At 39.9% G+C, this 16,146-nt stretch overlaps 1 protein-coding gene across 1 annotated transcript; it reads left to right on the forward strand.

Annotated features, from left to right (window-relative positions):
* The first annotated feature begins 7,476 nt into the window (after nt 1-7,476).
* Nucleotides 7,477-15,738, forward strand: LOC115013246 (tensin-4-like). The gene is made up of 12 exons (XM_029439375.1): nt 7,477-7,729; nt 8,757-9,078; nt 9,470-9,801; nt 9,897-9,992; nt 10,152-10,283; nt 11,845-11,937; nt 12,363-12,440; nt 12,575-12,625; nt 13,438-13,609; nt 13,745-13,813; nt 14,892-14,921; nt 15,094-15,738. Exons 1-12 carry the CDS (start codon nt 7,477-7,479, stop codon nt 15,224-15,226), a joined length of 1,761 nt encoding a protein of 586 aa, XP_029295235.1. The 3' UTR covers nt 15,227-15,738.
* The last annotated feature ends 408 nt before the right edge of the window (nt 15,739-16,146 follow it).

Consider the following 16,146-nt stretch of genomic DNA (forward strand, 5'->3'; position numbering starts at 1 on the left):
AGATAATTTAATTATCACTGAAACACTTTTAAATTCTGCATTAATATAATTCACGTAGATTAAAAACATATAAACACATTCAACTTAAACACTCAGTAACATTGATAAAACATACGACCAAATAGATCACTCTCCTTCATTCATCTTACATTTGACAGAGACTGTAATGTGAAGTGCGGACCAGAGGAGTTATGTCGAGTTGAGTTTTAGTTAGTAATCTCACAGCAGAATTTTGCAGAAATTGTTTTCAAGTTAGTTTCTAGATTTACAATATAAGTCTGCAACTTGATGCAGTATGTTGTGCTGTAGTATGCAGAAGTGAGCTGTAGTGATGAGGGAGTTGTGGTAAGCTCTGTCGAAGCCTGCTATTATTAATAACTGTAATAAAAAAATAGTTAAAATGCACTCAAATACAGGTACTAGCTAGACTAAATATTGTAACGGAATAAGATTGGTGAACTCAAAAGCACGACGCCGAGATAGATGTAAAGTAACAAAATAAAATACTTTACTGAAAAACAAAGACTCTCACAATGAGGCACATGGAAAAAACTAAACTTGACAAAACCTGACCTGATCACTCGCCAAGACTAACGAGACATGAACAAGTACAAACTGGCACAAGACAGGGGGGGGGACAGGACTATTTAAACATGACGTGAGAGGGCACAGGTGGAAACAATCTGGGGCGGGGCAGATAATCACACCAAGGGAGGAAGTAAAGGGATCTTGAAAGAGGGACAAGAGGCAGGTATAAAATAAAACAGGAAGTGCACGACGAGACTAGACATGAGTGAATCTAACTACACAAAGTGCACATGACAACCACAGACTAACATGAAACTAAACAAAAGCCTGACCTAAACATGAATACAATCAACATAGTTGACGAGTCACACAAATATACATGCATGCATTCAGAGAGAAATACCTACAGATAGTGCCAGAGGAGCGTAACTCTAATGTGGATGAAAAGATGACTCCTTTTAAGGATAATTTAAGGTATTTGCAGATCATTTCTTCACTTCTGTGCCTCTATTAGTCAAAGTACTTGAGCGTGATATCCACTTTTTTGGAGCAGTACGCTATAGAATACACTGCATTACAATAGTTAAGACACAAGGAGACAAAAGCCTGGATTTTTGGCAGCTGCAGGATATGATTTTTAAATACATCTTAATCGAAAGTCACAATTACTGACTATATAGGCCTATGTTTGTTCAGCTGGGTATACTAACCGGGGATAAACTTTGTTCGTAGAGGCATTTTTTAATAACTTCTGAAGTCTGTCAGTTTTGTTGACATTTAATTGAAGGAAGCTTTAAGTCATTCTGAATCTGATTCCAGCAATATAACAATGTAAACATTTATAGCTGAGTATCATTACCATGACAATAATAAATGACAAAGCCACAGTTAATGTGTTCAGTTACGATCAAGCAAAACTATTATGGCGCAATAATTGACTGTTCGGGAACTCCACGAGTCATGGGAGCTCAATGACACACCTTGTCAGCAAAGGTAACATAGAACACCTGATTTAAGAAATCCAAGTCAAAAGCTGCATTTAATTCTAGAGAAAATTCCCCTACCCTGATTCAATCAGGGTGTGATTTGAGCAGTGACGTGCGGTGAAGTTCATGGCTGGGGAGGCACTCACTCTTTCAGAGTCAGATTTACAAATATATGAACCCAACTGAGTAGCTTATTCTTGGCAGCATGAACATTGACTACTGGTTATTTTTCATATCTCATATCAGCATTCTTTATACACACAAGTAAGGTACATATTTGTCCAAAAAAGAACGTCACATGTATAGCGGCTCAGAGAGGTACATGTATTGGGCTCACGTGCGTCCTCTTCAGTGTGGGCTCACGTGCGCCCTCTTCAGTGCGACAGAGTACTGTCTGCCTCACCTGGTGTCTTCTTGCTGTGGTTTTATGTCACATCAGCAAGACTAAATATGTTACACACATACATTACATACATTAACTGGACTATGGAAAGTCAGGACTCATAATAAAAGTGTCTGTAAACATTATATTGGCGACATACAGAGATAGCAACAGGCACGCGCCAAATGCTTAACCTAGTTTGCGAGGGATTGCGCAATTATCGCTGCCTCAGCTCGCATCTCTCCTGTATCTGAACAGAGAATACGCACATTCAGCGATTATGACTATAAAAATGATCAAAATTATTGGAATCATACAGAAAATGCAGTTATAGCACAGACCAGTGGACAAATATATATTTATATATATTATATTGTTATTAGTTTTTTTACTTATCATGATGAAGGGGAGGCTCTGCCTCCACTGCCTCCCCTAACCACACGTCCCTGGATTTGAGACTCTTCCTTCTGTGCTATAGGCTACTGCTGACAAACTGGAAAAGAAAAGTCAAAAATCTCACTTCAATCCCCTGCTTTGTTTCCAGTCACCCAGCTCCTGCAGACAACCTTTTCTGAAACCATTTGACAGTAATGAAGTTCAAGATTGCTCACTAGAAAAGAGTGATATCTTCAAAAGTGTTATATATAATAAATGATGTTTAAGGCTATGGAAGGACAGATGTGAACATTATAGGCTCCTGTACTCCACAGTTACACACCTGTCATTTCAGACGGTGGCTGAAGGGGAAGTGATTTCAATCCTGTCGGTGTTGAACTTCAGGCGGTAACTTTTAAAAACGCTCTTGCAGGTAGGCAGTTGTCAGAGCGGTTATTAGGGGTGTAACGATCCATCGATGTATCGATTCCATGATCAACAATCCAATATCATCAATGCGAAGTGAAAACATCGATACATATCGCCGTTAGCGAGCAGTGCTAGAGGCGTAACGTTGCCAAGTGTGTGCTCGAGAGCGTGTGTGACGGCAGGTAGCAGTAACATTAAAGCTGCGTGTAGCAGTGTGTACAGTTTATTTGTCGGTGAATAAATGCTACAACTCCTCAAGACTCAAGTCAAGCTCACGTGTCTTGCTTGCCCCCTGCTGACTAAAGTGAACGGGGTTAGCCCCGAAATTAGCGACAACAACGGCCTCGGCTCACCAACAGTGGACCAGCTGGGTCATTCCAGAATTGGAGGACAATTTAGACATCAACACTTTTGAAAAATGAACCTTTCATTTTATTCTTTTTTGTTATGTATTTAGGAAAAACAGATAATAAACAATCAAAAAAAGTGATTTGGCCAGCAAAGGCATCAAATGTCCCAGACTTCTATGCAAGTAAGAGGTTAAGAGCCAAAAATGTTACTGCAAAGAGCCACATCATACACACAGTCACAGATGCGCACCCCCTCACCTTCTCTCTTTTGTTCTCAGCCTTTCTCTGTGCTCCCTCACTCTCTCACACAGACAAAAATTAAAATCTAAAGCTTTATACACACACACACACACACACACACACACACACACACACACACACACACACACACACACACACACACACACACACACACACACACTTATTGTAAAAATCACACACCATAATATTGAGAGAAATTGAATGAAACCTCTCCTACCAGTATTCAGAGGCACCTTATTATCAACAATGAACATTGTGTGCTCTCACACACAAACTCTCAGTAAAGAAATGTGAACAAGTGTTTTATCTTCCTCTGCATGTTGCTTCTTTAAATCAGTGGGACTTCTGACATTCCTTGCCTCGAACAATCCTCCTCAAATCTGGCTTGTATTCTGTTGTGGTCACTCGAAGCAATTCTTTTACATGTGTGTCAGTGAGAACAGATCGATACTTTGATTTCACGTGTTTCAGGGTAGAAAACACCGACTCACAGACGTATGTTGACCCAAACATTGATAGTAGCTTGAGCGCAGCCCGTTTGACATTGGGATATTTTTCCATTGGCACAGTTTTCCAGAACTCAAGGGTCCCTTCCCTCAGAGCAGGTTTCAGTCGGTCTTCCTCAGAAAGTTCAATCATCTCCAACTGGGCCATCGCCTCGTCCGTGACTAGCGGGGCTTTCAAACAGTCCGTCTCAGCATTAAAAGGGTCGACAAGGAACGTAATCTGTGACCTTTTCAGCTGTAGATCAAGGAACCGGGTCGCAAAGTTTTCGTGCAGGGCTTCAACCAATGTTGCATATCGGGCTGTTTGCTTTCTCAGGGTGGCACCGTGACTTGTCCGCTTGCTTTTAGCAGAGAGGGAAAATGCGCTAATTCTCCCTTTTGAAGAAGTGTCTTAAACAGTTTCAGTTTGTTAACAAACGCAAACACACTTTGCACTAGGTCAGACAGCATTTTTATATGATTCATTCTCCCACTCTACTAAAAACGTCCTATGTTGGTCTTCATATTTTCATTTAGCTATGCAATTTTAGGATCGAACTCAGATGGTCAGATAGTGTTTACTCTACGATAGGTTTTCCCATCAAAATTCCCATCAAAATGAGATGCGCAGTCATGCTCTCATACTGACACCACACATACACACACGTAGCCTACACACAAATAAAATTCGATATCGCTGCTCCTTTGCGATGAAAGGAGCCAGTTGAGGTGGTTCGGGCATCTAGTGAGGATGCCACCTGGGCGCCTCTCTAGGGAGGTGTTCCAGGCACGTCCAGCTGGGAGGAGACCCCGGGCAAGACCCAGGACTCGGTGGAGAGATTATATTTACTCATTAGCCTGGGAACACCTCGGGATCCCCCAGTCGGAGCTGGAGGATGTGGCCCGGAAAAGGGGTTTGGGGTTCCCTACTGTAGCTGCTGCCCCCGCGACCTGACCCCGGATAAGCGGTGGACGATGGATAGATGGAGAATACAGTAATACATTTAAAACATTATATTATGCTAAATTATACACACAGGACATTTTTCTATAACTAATAGAGTAAACTGAAGGAAATGCAACCATATTAGTGAATGTCAACCCTGTTACTCTAAATATTGTAACAGGGTTGCAAATCAATGTTAATTGTAGCTTTTACCTCAGGAATTAATGCCAGCTGCACAATGTAATGCTACTGTCAAGGAATGGACACACTTAGATATCTAACTAAAGAAAGATACGTTTGAAATTAATTTGTTTTAGTCTCATAATGTGAGTAACAGGGTTGTGTTTGTGAGAGTGCCACATTCCATCAAGAGTGAAAAGATTGGAAATATATTAAAAATAAAAGGGAGGACTTACCTGTGGTCTACCCATGGTAGTAGCACATGACTTGCTGATGTCATTTCCTCTGTGTCATGTCACTTCCTCTGCCAAGCTAAAAAGGTTTCGGTAACAGGGTAGTACGCATGTTGTGGGACACACATTCAGTGTACAATTACTGTTATTTAAAATATGTTTATGATTTTACCATTACAAGAGACATATATCAATAGAATAATACCAAAAAAAGTAAATAAAAACCCTATATTAAATGTTATATTTGACGTGCAAGTTGGTCACCAAGAAAGGGTGTTTGATATTTTAAATAATATTTTGAAAAGACTTTATATACATTTTGTCTCAAGACAAGTATATTTAACACAACAAGTGCATGGTTTAGCTTTTTGGGCATGGATTATTAGATTTATTATCTGTGGAACATGAAATGTCCTCCAATTCTGGAACGACCCAGCTATCCTCGTTTTAACACCTGCTAAACCAGCTGCTCACCAGCTTTTACCTGCAACCAGACCTCCAACAAGGTCTCTTTTTATTAACAATGAATAGACTGTTTTTCCTTTAAATGCCTGAAAGAGCCCAATTATATGAAATAAAATAAAATGTTAAATTGGCAATTGATATAGTCTCATAGATCGCAGGCCGAAATCGATCGAATCAAAACTAAATGGTTTTGTGGCAGACTGTGATATTGGCAAATATGTTAAGGGAGGCAGAAACACCCACAGCAGACTGACAGGCTTTATGCAAACTATTTTCCAACTCATCACTTACTGTTAAACACCCACAAACTCAATACAGTTAATCTCCTGCTTATTTCAACAATTCCTACAACACCCAGTATTCCTTGTAAACACTCTCCCCTGCTACTGTACATGCACCCGGCAGGTTAGCATTTTATCATGCGAAAGGTTGGGAGTACATGCCAACATTACAATGTTGTGGTGTGACATCACATGTACTACCTCTTTTGATACACTTTATTTAAAACAGTTAAGACCTAGCCCTGTGTATAAAAAAACCACCCCTTCAGCCATAAACTTCACACTGCTAAAACCATGACATCATTAGTTGTAGCTGCAGGGCTTAGTGATCCTCACTGCTGATAGGCTCACAGGGAAAAGGGTTGGGATTTCATAAATAAAAGCATGCAACACACGAAATGTCAAAGTAAAACATTGGACAGTCTGAGCGTAATACAACTTTACAACCATAGAATCGTGACCAGAAGACAATAAGGTAAGATGACTTTTCTTTACCCTAACATATATAATCCTGTGCATTAAAAGATGACATGATCTCTCATTTTATCAGCAACTTAAACAATGTTTTATAATGATTATTATTGCAGCAGGTCTTAGCAGGGACACACAAAGCTATGTCAATCTAATTTGGATGCTCCACATGTATGCTCTCGTTTCCTAAAATGAAAAACTGACAAATAACCCAAAGGTTGCATTACAGCTCTACATGTTATTGACCAAGTTGAGGCTTTGTGCGTGGCTGGTTCTCAAAATGTGTATTTTTGTCTGTGGACTACTTAAAAAAAAAGTTTGGACTGTTGTAGAAAAACAGTAGTGTAGTTATGGTAACCACTAGTCACCTGGGTGACTCATTGAGAACCACTCCTCGTCTGAAACACAGAGAGGGAGACACAGTATGATCTGATCACCCCCCATGTGACACACCCTTCCTGAACAGCTATTCATGCTGATATCAGCATTGAAGTAAGACATTAACTCAACAGTGTCATTATTCATAGAGTGGTTGAGAAACATGTCAGAGCCTTGGGCTGCATATGCTGACATGTACTGTTTTTTTTCTTTATTAACTTCAACAAGTGTTTTATAACTTAAGTCCAATGAATGAGTTATAATTATATAAGACAGTACGATTGCAATGAAATAAACTTATTTATAACATCTATTGAAAAATCATTTCTTATTAATAGCTGGCAGCTGCAAAGCCAACTGCACTGAAAATGTTGTTTTAATAACCGAAAAGAAACACTGAAAACTTTAGTGCATAATAGTGGAGTCTGCTGCTGCCCCTGTCCACAGCAGTACATTGCTTTGCTTGTCCTGTCTGTTTCTCCAAACTGGGGGTTATGGGGACCGCCATCTACTGTCGGTAATACACTGACTGTGGATAAGCACCTCATACAAAAAAATCCAAACAATTCCTTTAATGTTCTATGAATATTAGTATCATGGCAAAAAGAATGGGTTTTGACAAAATGACAAAAGCGAGGCTGTGCTTCCAGCGACCACAGTGTAACGGATCTCTCTCCATTGTGTCTCAGTCTATAGAAGTCCCAGAAGACAGTGAGCTCTCCTAACATGATGCCTACAGCTAAAGGCATGTCCCAAATGATACCCAATCACGTTCTGAGAGTGGGTCAAACTATCCGGCTGGACTCCGCGCAGGAGACAATCAATAAACATCCCATTGTCACAGAGCCCAGCAGTAACCATGGTGACCCTGATCTTGATATTTCCCTGGACAATCTCAACCAGCTGATTCTGGAACTGGATCCTACGTTTGAACCCATTGAGATCAACAAGAGTCCCCTGTGCATTAGCCCTCCTACAGGTACAGTGAAACTGTAAAGCTGCCGTTGCTTTGTAATAACTCTTTCTTACTTAAACACATCAACAAGGTCAACAAAGTGCAACAAATTACAGCCTCCAACCTACAGAGGTGTGACACAGAGCACAGTAAAACCACAGTCACCCTTATGACCAACAGTACACATAGCCTGGGGCTTTGGAAATATACCCTGCCTTTTAGATAGTTAAAGAAAAAAATGTATCATGGGGTAATTGCTCCATTTCAGCTGTTCTGGGATTACTGCCCAGACTAGTACCACACCCTGCATATGTTAGGCTACACACACAGTAGAAGACACACGAGGGTGGTATGGCAGTGTCTTCACTCTGATCAGAAAGTGTGCACAAGAGTCAAAGTATAAAAATAGATTTCCTGTTGATCGTCTTTGATGTTTGGTCGTATGCATTGAACAAGTTAATACGAAATCAAGTAGCAGTTATGAGAGTCAGACAAGGAAAGGTTCAATTTATCAGAGATTTCATGCGCTGTCTTGATGAGCACTTCTTTCCTAAAATACAGTATATCCCCTTCAAACGACACTCACCACAGCACCTGCCTATAGTCTCAGACACATTTTACTGTTTCTCTTTTAACATTAGTCATAATTATGTAACTTTGGTTGCAGACGGCATCCATCGCACCTTCACAATAGCCTAGTGTTTCCCTGAGGGCATAAACTCAGTCAGAGGCACAGCGTGGCAAACATATCGTCAAGTGCACAAGAACAAGTTGAGACTCCTCAACCTTTTCCAGAAATGTACAATTCAAAGCAATTAGTTTGGAAGGAATGGCCTGAGCTGTGCGAGCAAGTACCTGCATGAGAAATATGAATGTCTTTATCAAGAGAGTTTGCAACTATGTGTTTACATACGGAGGCCAATCCCTTTTTGCTAAGAGAAAACCAGAGCATGAAATCCGACATCATGGAAGACGCATGTCACTGAGTGCTTCATGACATTTTATTAGTCGTTTTCAGTGTTTTTGCTCACACGTTTCTCTCCATTCTCAGACGACTCAGATGAAGATGTCTCCCACTGCGTGTTGGTCCCTAGAGGATGTTCTCCCCACTTCCTGTCCACTGTGGTCCCATCTGTGTCACCCAGCATAGCCATCCCTACACCCAGCAGTGTCAGCTGCAGTCCCCACGGCACCCTGGTGTTCTCTAGCTCCCCGACATCCTCCCTGCCTCCGCTGCCATGTGGAAGTGCACCCCGACGAACTTCCTCATCGAAGCATGATGTAACGCTGCGCATGTCCCACTCAAACAGAAACAGTGCTGTCTCACTCCTCTCTATGTCAGCATGCTCAGACACCAGCTACATCCTTGGCAGGTAAAATTCGCCTTTCTAAAAGTTTACAATATGCATGCATCCAAAATACACACTGTTTATTTGCGTTAGTGGGTTTCTCCTAAATTCACCAAGGTTAGCATTAGATAATGCCTTATTTGCAAATTTAAACATAACATTTCAGAAAACTTGCAATAGCCTAATGTAAGTTATCAACTGGGAAAGAGTTCTTTGAACCTGGCTTTATCCAACGGTCAGATTTCAGTTCCAGAAATGAATGCATATCTAATAAGATGATACCTCATTTGCATATTTAAAAACAAAATGTATCCCATAAATCACCTTAAGTGTCTCCCGTCAAAGGAGGGGAGAAACCCTTCTCCCTTTCTGTGAAGTTAATGTTCACTGATTGAAATATATCCTCCCTGCATAGCAACCTGTCCCTGGCCAGTGAAGATGCTGACTCTTTTCCAGAGTCCATCTTTACTCCCACGTCCGGGTCCTTCAGTGACGGGTCCAGAACGAGGCCATTTGATAACAGGCACAGCCCTGAAAAGCCCCCGCTGTTTAAGCACGGACATCTACAGGAGCATCACGGCAAAGCACAGAGTAGTCCTGCTTCACTCTGTGGGTCTTTGAGCGATATCCCTCGACTGCTGATCAACGGTGAACCGCATCCGGATATGTACATAGAGTCTCCTGGACCAGAAGTTGACTTGATACAGACCATCCTTGCGTCCAACTCAAAGCCAATTTCTCCTCACAGTGAGTCGCAAGGTTCATAGTAGTCTATTTTACTGGCAGCTAACACACTTGATACAGTACTTGACCACACTGTCATATTCTTTATGGTTCTTTAGGTTTCCAAGCCCGTTTTAATGGCAGCCAGCCCTCAATGAAGTTTGTCATGGACACTTCCAAGTTTTGGTTCCGTCCACAAATCAGCAGAGCAGAAGGTGAGAATCTGAAAACATTACTTAATGAAGACATCATGCTCTGAAGTTATTTGATGTAGCAGGATCTGATGTTTTTAGGATTCTTCTGCTGTACAGATACAGCAATGAACATTTGCAACTATCTCTAAATATTTTCTGTGATTTCTTCATTCATTGTAGCTGAAGCCATGTTAAAGGATAAGGAAGCAGGAGCATTTGTGGTGAGAGACAGCACCTCCTACAGAGGCAGCTTCGGTCTGGCTATGAAGGTGGACCAAATGGCTGCCAACCTCACCACTACAGCTCACCCAGGTAAACTCAGTCAGTGAAGCGGCCTGACCTCTGACTCCTTTTGGATCACATGCTATAATGAAAGTCGTAGCAGTGTTCGGTCAGATACAGGAAAGAGAGGGTCATGAATGCCAGAACCACCGCAATGACAGACAAACAACATGAACACAGTGTAGCTCAGTGCAGCTGTCGTCATTTGTTTATACCAGAGAGCTGAAAGGCACAGAATCTCTTACTCTGCTGATGTGAATGGGCATGTCTGATGACATCCAGCGATCTGTGGCGAGGCAGGAGACAGTGCTGTTATATTTTCCACCCACAGTATGTGCTGTGTAAACACAAAAGTAAACCAGCTGTTTATGTCACTGTAAGCAATCAAAGAGGAAAAACAAGACTTCACTCACAAAACTATTTTGAGGCTTACTTCATTTGCAGATTTGTACTTTTTTTTAGGAATGCAGGATATGAAAGACATGTGAGCGCTGTGTCGAGCACTGAGACCATTGAAGTGTGCAGACTGCACAATGTCTTACACAACATTTCTCTGCTTACTTGTCCCTTCATCAATGATGATTAGAGAACACAGTTATCCTTAGTGCAGGGACGTCGCTAAATATTTTCTCTTTCTGACACCAATGTTATTTAGAGCGACAATTTGCAGCGCAACTTGCATTACGGATCGCTGGCCTGGCAATAAAAGAAAAACAGATCAGTATCACGCTGTAACGTGAACGTTTATCGTTATAACCAGGTGTTTCTTACATTATAACGATATGTTTTCATGTCAAAACAAGATGTTTTCACGTTATTACAATGTGCAAACTCATCAAGTTATAATGACATTAAACATCTTATCATCATGCAATATAAATAGTCAGACAAATGTATTATTTTATAGGATTATATAGCCTAAATCTAAGTCATAGGCTAAGATTTATAAGTGACATTGAAAGAAGAAGATCTGAAATAAGTCAAAGCTTAGAAATGACATCTAACCGTACATTATGATATATTACAAACTGCTGATAGAGACATAAAGACAGTGAGCAGTGATTACATCTTTTTACATCTTGGTGTTGTTGAAGATGTATTTCATTTCTTAATCCAATGTACGGCAATTTACAGCCATTTGAAAAAGAAAAAGAAATCTGTCAAAGAGTCCTGATTTATTTTGGTTGTCTGAAGGTTAATATGTTAATTTAGCTTTTTAATTATGTTTTGTTTTGGTGAGATTCATAGAATATGCGTGGCGGCTAAGACAGAGTACCCTGCATGCTTCACAATAGGTTACAGCGTATCTTATTACAGGACATTCCTGTTGAGTAAATGTATTTGTGGATCTGTACATTATGATTAGCTGTGTGATCATCTTGGTGTTTGTTGTTGTCTCGTGCCTTGTAAGACCATATGGGCATCATGTGGTGCAGGATACTAAAGATAAACATTAAAAAACAATATTAAAACAACATCAGTCATGAACCATATGAAATAACTGTATATACCATTACTTTTATGCATCAATATCATATGTTTCACATTAACTCCATTGACTTATATTGTTTTCTGACCTTCATCAAAGCAGGAGAGAGCAGTTCAGATCTGGTCAGACAATTCCTAATTGAATCATCAGCTAAGGGCGTACGCATCAAAGGCTCTTCTCAGGAACCATACTTTGGTAAGTGAAGGTCAACAACAAGACCACATCTAGAAGTGATCAATGTCATTATAAACTCAATTAAAACTCACTCGCCCACTCATTACACATACACATCCTGGTCTGTTTGATGATGTCTGCCACAGCAGAACTGAGTCAGCCATGTCTGGCCTCTAAGATGTGAGTGGGCAGTTCTTTATTCACATGTATGAGTTTACAGGGTGTGTTCTCACACCCACAGAGCCATTACAGCTTTATTCTGGCTCTCTTTCTAAAGTATTTTGAACCACATTGAGACTATTCTCCACTCACAATTTAAATTTCACCTAAAAGTCTATATATCATGAAAGAAAAAAATTAATCTTGGGAGGTACAGAAATAGACAATTGAATTGAATTTCTACTTGTACTTAATATAAAGCTTTGATTTTGTGTTATCTTTTTCAGGTAGTCTCTCTGCCCTGGTCTACCAGCACACTGTTTCTGCTTACGCCTTACCCTGCAAATTACTGCTCCACTCCCAAGGTATGCCATTACTCTGTGTGTGTGTGTGTGTGTGTGTGTGTGTGTGTGTGTGTGTGTGTGTGTGTGTGTGTGTGTGTGTGTGTGTGCGTGTATGTATGTGAGATTAAAACCTAATCTCTCATTTGCCTACACAGATCTGGTCGCAGCAGAAGAGAGGGCAAATGACAAATCAAAGAATCAAACAGGTGGGACCAAATAGCAGTAACGTTATACCCATATTAATTAATATTCAATTGAATGTTTATTTTAGACAAACGCTTTTATCAGCGTTTGGCAGATAAATAAATGGAGCTAGATTTAAACATATTTAGAATCAATTAATCAATCTGCAGTGGTGGAAGAGGTAATCAGATCAATACCTCAAGGTAAAGGTATTCCACTACAAGCAGCCTGTTAGCAACAACAAATATGCATTAGGCCACAGCATGGCTCCGGTCTCTTTCATCATTGGATCATCACGAGGCATTACATGTAGTATTCCACGTTGGGCCTGGTAGTGGTAACACTAATACTTTTTTAAAAGTTTATTTAAGAAAATTCATTAATATGTATTATTAATATTATAATATCTTTTTGTATGTACAATCTCAATCTGCAAAGTAACTAGTAACTACAGCTGTAAGATACATATTTACATCTGAAACATGATGGAGTAGAAATATAAAATACCATAAACTAGAAATACTCAAGTGCATTACAAGTACCTCAATTGTAAGTACAGTGCTTGAGTAAATGTACTTAGTTACTTCCCACCACTGCCAACTGAGCAGCCAAACAGCTTGTGACGAAGGTGACTGCGTTTCCCTTCCAGCACTAAATATAAAATACATTTGGGCCAAATCATATTTGAAATGTCTATTTTTCCTATGAGAATGAAAAAAAGACTAATTGACCAATAATCCAGAACAATCCAGGAGGGAGTTTCACTACATGTTTAATGTGTATGTGCATTCAACCTCTATTTCTAACAAAACAATGTTGGTCTTTTTCATAGTAGCTTGCAATTTCGTCTACCTGAACGCTGTCCCCACTGAGATGCTGACGGGCCCCTGTGCGGTGCAGAAGGCGGTGTCCTCGACACTCGAGAAGGCCCCGGGTTCCTTCATACCAACCATAGTGAACCTGAAGGTGTCTTTGAAGGGTGTTACGCTGACAGATGTCAACAGGAAGTAAGAAAAAACACATCCTGTCATCCTGCTGCTAAGATTTAACTTACAGTACACTACACAATGTGGTTTGTGTGTTTGTGAATAACATTTTGTTAAAAATGATCATTTCTAACAGTAACAATGTTGTTTTCACAGGCTGTTCTTCAGACGCCATTACCCTGCTCACCTGCTGAGCTACAGTTGTGAAGATCCAGACAGTCGACTGTGAGTATACAAGTTCTGAATTCAATTTATTGACTATGAATTATTATTATTATATATAGTCTGTCTGTCCTTACACCCCATTCTCATGAACGCAATATCATATCAGGAATTTTTATTTATTTAGCACAAACGTGGTCAAAGGTCAAAGGTCAAGGTCGCTGTGACCTCACGTCCGTCCCATTTTTGTGAACGCGATATCTTAGAAATGCTTTGAGGGGATTTCTTCACATGGCCTAGTGGTCTAGTGGTACAGCTTCCAAATACAACACCAGAAGGTTGTGAGTTCAATACCAGAGCTGCCACCATTGTACCCCTGAGCAAGGTGCTTAACCCTGAGCTGCTCCAGGAGGACTTTCCCTGTACTTAGCTCACTGTAAGTCGCTCTGGTTAAGAGCGTCTGCAGACTGACCTGTGCTACTATTGTACTGTACTGGTGGTCAGGGTCAAGGTCACTGTGAGCTCACCAAAAAAAGTTTTGGCCATAACTAAAGAATGAATATTGCTAATTATGACAATTACTCATACAGGTGTAATAGGATAAAATGATGAAGTGATGACATTTTGACAGACATGCTATAGGACAGGATATAAACTGCAACTTGACCGGTTGGCGGAGGTGTACAACTACAAGGCGGTAATTGTAGTTTTGAGAATGATAAACACTTCCACAAATATAATGTGAGGTTCACTGTGGATACATTCTCTCTCATGTTAGTAATGTATACAAAGAGCTGATAAATCACCTTACTCCTTGGGGTTTCTTTTTTCACCACATAAAAAGAAAACGCGTAACTAATCACATTACTGAAGGCTTAGTTCCATGTTGCAGAAGACCTTAACTGCCAGCCAGCATGCACAATAGCAGGGCGCTGGAACTGGCACATCTAAACAGAGGGAGAAGTCATTAATATTATTAATGTTTTTAATGACACCTGTGCTTTTTTTGCTATGATCAGCTGGGAAAGAAATACTTAAAGTTTCTTAAAACAAAACGTTTAACTTAACATTTTTGCTAACAAAAACCATGAAAGTTGACCAAATGTTTTAATGTTAAACTTTGTATGTTTTACTCTTGCAGGTGGCTGAAAGGTTCCAGCTTTGGTGCAAGGTAATTTTAAACTTTAATTGCTGACAAAATCACAATGATGTGTTGTATTTAACTGTACATTGTACATATTGCTCATGTGATAATCCATAATTAGTAAAGCCTCCCAGGTTTCAGGTTCGCCTGCATTGTTCTTGAACTTTTTACTAATTACTTTGTTTCTTTGTCCCAACAGGACGTTTGGCTTTGTGGCAAAAGGTGTGGAGGCTGGCATGGAGAATGTATGCCATGTCTTTGCAGAATATGACCCCCTGCAGCCTTGCAACAAAGTCATTGAAGTTATTCAGGCTGCCATAGCCAAGCCATAGACACGCAAGGACTGAGAGAACATGATTCAGCAAGGAATGTTAAAGCCCTCGCTACAATGTCTCTCTTTTACTGTACTTTTCTCTAGTAACCCGTCCAATATGGTTGTCATCATTAGTCTCTACTGCTGTTGTTAAACTTGACATGTTGCTTGTATCTGCCGGATTACAATACCAGAAAAATCTGATTTAAAAGTGCTTAGGACGACCCAGACCATGGTCACATGATTAAAGTCAAAAGACAGGTGTAAATGTGGCATATATGAAGATGTGCAAGACTGAACATCTGTCAAGCAGCAACATAACAGACAAGGAACCAGCAACATATGATTGTAAATGGCTTGCTGCTACTGTTAAAATAATTTATAACCAGTTTGTAAAAATGTTAAAACAAACTCAACTATATTTTTGTAATATATGAAGCTCCCAAGAATAATTTAAAAATATGTTATAAACATAGATGGTAAAGCAGTTGATTTATCTTCTTTCTAAATGTTGAATGATTCCCATGTTCCCATGAGGTGTAAATCTGCACTAGCCGATGCTATTAAATATAATGAGTGATTTTGAAGGCTCTGTTAACAGACTAGAAGAAAAACAACTGACATATTGTCATGTCTTTTCCTTTCTAAGCAGAAACTTTGCAAATACGCTAGTTGTATAGTTCAGAATGTATTTATTATACTGCAATGCAAACAATCTTTTCTTTGTTTATATTGATGTATTTCTTTTTCAAATTGTTATTATAAGAAATAAAAAGGTTGAACGGTTGAACCTGTGTATGTGCCTGCTTACAAATGTTGATGTCTGAGAGAGATAGCGTGAGTGAAAGTGTGAATAACAGCCTCATCTTTTCCTTCACCTCATCATCAAAGCCTGTCAGTGAACACAAAGGAAGACAGTGTGGTTCATCCCTTCGTGTC

Source organism: Cottoperca gobio, chromosome 1 (genome assembly GCF_900634415.1).
Source record: "Cottoperca gobio chromosome 1, fCotGob3.1, whole genome shotgun sequence".
NCBI classification, from domain to species: Eukaryota; Metazoa; Chordata; class Actinopteri; order Perciformes; family Bovichtidae; genus Cottoperca; species Cottoperca gobio.

Excerpts from the sequence above, each read along its gene's own strand:
- LOC115013246 (XM_029439375.1), top strand. The coding sequence starts at position 7,477 with ATGATGCCTACAGCTAAAGGCATGTCCCAAATGATACCCAATCACGTT. Across the intron at positions 13,610-13,744 it reads CTGACAGATGTCAACAGGAA|GCTGTTCTTCAGACGCCATT; the intron begins GTAAGAAAAAAC and ends TTGTTTTCACAG. Across the intron at positions 13,814-14,891 it reads GAAGATCCAGACAGTCGACT|GTGGCTGAAAGGTTCCAGCT; the intron begins GTGAGTATACAA and ends TTACTCTTGCAG.